Genomic DNA, 5000 nt, shown 5'->3' with positions numbered 1-5000 from the left:
CAATCTGGTGATACTTTTTAAGACTTCTGTGGTTAGTTACGCCTTGTTCATAATCTGGATCAGTGAAGCGACGAAACAGAATCAACGAAGACATTTTTACTATTTCTTCCTAGAATGTATCTCGTTCTAGAAAAGATAGACAGTTTTTGCATTATCAGCATACTATTAACTTATAGCTTTGATCTCGATGTTAAAAACATATCTCGATTTGACTTGACAAAAAAACTCTTTGTTCTGAAAAAGACTACTGAAAGAATTCAATATTAAAAGAGTATTTTCTTAACATTTTAACACGACATATATCTCGCTCATTTCGTAAAAGGCCTCTCGTGCATCGCATTGTTATTGAACCAGTGAAAAGGTCGACAAATAAATACAGAATTGGAGACTTAATTAGTTGAGATTCGTAACTGATTGGAATTAGTTTTCTTTGTCTTCGCAACATGCGAAACACTGGCGGTAACTTTTTTGCTTGTATGTGTGTGTTGCTAATGGCATTTTTGACTTCAGTCTCACGCAACGAGTAATCCTCATGCTGTCATCACTTCTTTCACATTCTATTAAAAAACGAAATTTTTTTTGTTATCAAAATGTTCTTCCCACCAGGAAGAATCGAATACTAGGTCAGTTTAGCATACAAATCGATACATATATCCTGCGGTGTCTGAAAGGCCGTGGTAAATTCAATGGGTGAAACATCTGTGTACGGCGTCCATAAAGTTAGCATTTTTCGTTGTTCTTATCTCACTTCAAGTGATTGTAACAAAAGCAAAGGACGTCCATTTGCAATCAACCTGTTATCCACACAATTTGAACAGTTTTTTAAATGGTACCGTTTTTTAAATTTTTGCGGCGATATTGATCATCAAGCGCGTTAGAAAAAAAAATATATTTCTTTTAGTTTCTCTTCATAAAAAAATAAATTATATTAATTTTGTGCGATGATATCGTATTCATTTATTAAAGAGTTATTGCATTTATTTTATTACAGTGCTTGTATTTTATCACGATGTAGTACCTTTGGCTGAAGATCCTCTTGAAACTTTTTACCCACAAAAGATATTCGAGATATCAAAAAATTGAGTTGCTTTGTGCTAAAGATGAAATACCAGCCTGCTGTTCTGCATCCACCGCTGAGTATTTGTGTCAGTTAAAAAGGAGTGAGGCAGCAAAGGAAAACAGACAAACAAAGCCCGCACATTTCAAAGCACCAGTGTAAAAAACTGACCCCAAAAGGCTTTTAAGATAACTTTACAAGAACAAAGATTGAACTGGAAAGGGAACTTAATTAATGAGATGAAAGCCGAATTAAACAAGTCTAGTATTGAACTAGATATTGAACTGGGCAATGATTTGACCAAAATCTTCGAACTAAGAAATGCTAAGTATAATAGAATGAAGGCATTAAACCCATGAAACCAAATCTAATACACAAAGGAAAACAATAATGGTCTTAATTTTTTAATTGATTTAGAGACCAATTAGAGACTACTAAGGTGTTTTAGTCGTCTATTTCACGGGTTTTTGGCTTCTCTCTGATTATTTTGTAACAAAAAAAATTATACAAGATATGATGCTGTCAAAATAATGCAATCTTTATTTTGCATATATTCTATGTTTTCCATTTGTTATTGTTATTGGTACATTTAGATTCAAGAAAAATTAGATTTAAGAAAAATTTAGCTCAAAAAATGATAAACTATTTGAATATTTTTGAACTTTTACACTGTGAAAACCAACATCAGCCAAAAAACTACATGATTATCTGAGTGAAACCATGAAAAATAAATAGATTTGCAATTATATTTATTTCGTGTGATGATCTCATATTCATTTATTAAAGACTTATTACATTTATTTCATTAGAGTGCTTGTATTAAAACTGTTAACTTCACTTTGCTTCGGTTTTGTCTTTTCAAAGAGAACTTGTCTTAACTTTGATCGTGTGATTGCATAATATCCTTAGGTATAGAAAATGAGGAAGCACTTACATAAAGGTTTGTATACTACAATTTAGTCCCCTCTACTAAGTATGTTTAGACTTTTGCTTACCTACTCTTCGTTTATGCTTCAGGAGTTTCAATAACAATTTTACTAGGCGGCAAAATCTGAGGAAAAGACGGAGAATGTACAACACGCACCAAAGCTGCGCGTTCCAAGGGCCGAAGGCACGAGCTTGTGTTTGCTCGATCTTTGACATAGACAGGGAAGCTAAAATCGCTGCCGAAATTACTTAGAATTCAGACCTCTCTTTTGTTTTTGATGAGCAAAACTTTTTTCAAGGGTCATGTTCTGTGCGATTGTTTCTTATGTTATTTCTCAAATTTGGTGTAACTTCCAAGGAAAAGTATGCGGCGAGTTTGCGTATATAATAGACGGGGAATTTCGTCGGCCGCCGGCTCTTATTGAAAACCTGGACTTAAATTTTCAGTTTTCCTCTTTATTGTCGGCTTTAAATTTGTGTATAATGAGGTAACTGAAAGCCATACCTTCAAAGGCATTGCAAGACTAGTATATTAATTTTCCTTATCAGATTAATATACAGTATTCAGTTCTCTGTTGCTTACAGTGGGTGATCTTTGTTGTATTAAATATGCCAACCAATTCTCTGGCAATATGGGGACAACAACATTCAGTCCGTGTCCGTAATTTTACATGAAATAATGTTCTTGACGCTTCCATTTTGCTCATAGCCATCGAATTTTTGGCTCAAGTATTTGCAATCAGTCTTTCAAGACTTTCACATTTGCGTGATGACAGTTCTTGTGTTGAACCTAAAATAGAATTAAGATGCATCAGATATGATCTATTTTGGAAAGATAATCCATATAAATGATATATATACTCGGCCTAGTTGTTATTGGTTTTTTTGTTAAATTTTCCCGAAATCTAATAGATTCAAAGAAATATTTCGTCCTTACATTTTTGTCATTTTTATCTTCTGTCACTTCACATGCTTATTTAAGGTTAAAAATCGCTTTAAGACCGTCTTCAGCTAGAAATCGCCATCGTCCGCCAAGTTGAAAACAAGTCGTGAATGGTCATAAATGAACGCTAACGCTGGTTTCGTATTAAAACTTGGGACCACAGACAAACCAAAAGAAAGTAAGGTGTCAAAAATTAGCTGAGTTGTAGTTTATTTCTGGATTCAAATGCAATAGGCCAAACGTCGTCTCTTGAATTCGGTCAGGAAAATTGCTTATCAAATAGAGCTATGGCGTGGTGCCGGTTAAGATTATAAGTAATTTCAAGGATTTGACAAAATCCACGCTGCCGATGTCTATTATGAAAAACGATATCTTTTTTGCCAGAACGTCAAAAGCATTTGACATTTGTCTTTTTGTGTCAGCTACCACACATGAAATCTGCCGTTCGTCATTCCTGGGTCTTCTTGGCAGTGCTATTAATATCTCACCAGTAAGTATCAGATTAGTTTCGTTCAATAATTTTGGTTCTGATTTTGAAGCATTTTAAACCACTCAGGCAACTGGTCCAGCCTGCAATTCGGACTGAACTCGATTCAATTTGAGAGGGTTTCAGAGTGCAGTCCGATTTGACGGCTTTATTGGACTTGAAAAATACTTTCCAATAACAGATTCATTAGCTTGCTTCAAGTTATTCTAAGTGACGAGATAGAGCAAAGCAACGTCCTAAACACAAATTTCCGATTAAAAGGAAAATTGAAAGTCAATGATATTAACTAAAAATGAAGGAAATTTCCTCCTGAAAGCACTCAACCGTCAAAATTTAAGAATTTTAGTCGTCAAAAACAAACTTTAAGCTACACCCCTTCCCCCTTCGGAATGAAATAGCTCGTTATACTTAAATCGTTTTACTTTTAGTTTGATGTCTTATATGTTTTTTGCCTTTTAACTGCCAGCCTAATGAGACTCTCCAAGGTGGACAAAATATTTCATCCGAACATCCTTCAAAATGACTGACTGATTCTTCCATACTCATTTCAGAGTGGATGCTGATGTCCTTTCCACTTTTTTCGACAAGTACGATAAGACCTTGCTTCCAACCTTTGGTAAATTAGCATTTAATTCATGTAACACATTCTAAAGAAGTTAGTCTCGACATAAGCCCAGGATTGGGAATTGCTGCGTGACTTGGTGTTTAACCTGCTTTACATTATGCTTCAGAAAAGGGCGAAGTTCTTCGCATAAGAAGTAGTTTGTACGTTGAATCTTTTGGAAACATCGAGGAGGCTAATATGGTAAGTGCCACTGCGAATGCCATCGGCCCTTTTATCTTAGACAGTTTTTGCAAACCTCACTCAACATTTGGCTTATGACCCAGATAAACTTCCTACCTTGTTATTCAAAATAGTGCCGCGTTAAACACCTCAAGTTGGATGGTGAGACTCGGCATTTTTTCGTTGGCTCAACATTCACAAAGTCATCCAACGAAACGGCCAATCAGTTGCTCAGTCAATCCGTCGTCAGTCAGTGAATGCATTATTCAGCAAATCAATCAATCGATTAATCAACCAAAACAACAATCAACCAATCTATCCAGTCGTTGATCTATCCATCGATCTATCAATCCAGTTATCAATAAATCAATCGCTCGATCAATCAGTCAGTCAATCAATCAGTTAGGGTTGCATACAATCGCTTGAATGATTTAATTTTTCATAACCATGCAAAGAAGAACACCAAAAGTCAAACATATTTATATCCAGTGGTTAAGGACAAAACAAGAACCAAAACATTTTAATATAAGAATGAAAACTTTACAAATTGTTGGGAAACAAACATATTTAGATGTAGAGATGACGTATTCTGGACGTTACACCTTTGCAAGAGAAATTCTGAACAAAAAAGCCGTTAAATCTCTCGATAATAACTCGATCCTTCTCACCACGGAAAACAGCAAACAATTGTCATTAAGAAGAAATCTTCTTCTATTGCACTCAGTTTACACCCGTTTACTTTAGGCATGCGAAATTTGGGGAACGGGAACTATAATCATACAAAACACCTTTTGTTACTTGA

At 35.0% G+C, this 5000-nt stretch overlaps 1 protein-coding gene across 1 annotated transcript in view; it reads left to right on the top strand.

The window, feature by feature from the left end:
- The window catches only part of LOC138057109 (gamma-aminobutyric acid receptor subunit alpha-6-like), a 46459-nt gene that overhangs the window by 14277 nt on the left and 27182 nt on the right, over positions 1–5000 (top strand). The window contains exon 4 of the mRNA XM_068903163.1: positions 1967–1997. Within this exon, the coding sequence (XP_068759264.1) occupies positions 1976–1997 (22 nt within the window). The 5' untranslated portion in view covers positions 1967–1975. The remainder of the gene's footprint in view (positions 1–1966; positions 1998–5000) is intronic.

Source organism: Montipora capricornis, chromosome 7, assembly GCF_036669925.1.
Source record: "Montipora capricornis isolate CH-2021 chromosome 7, ASM3666992v2, whole genome shotgun sequence".
NCBI lineage: Eukaryota > Metazoa > Cnidaria > Anthozoa > Scleractinia > Acroporidae > Montipora > Montipora capricornis.
Note: the sequence above shows the minus strand (reverse complement) of the source record. Positions and strands in the feature narration are given on the sequence as shown.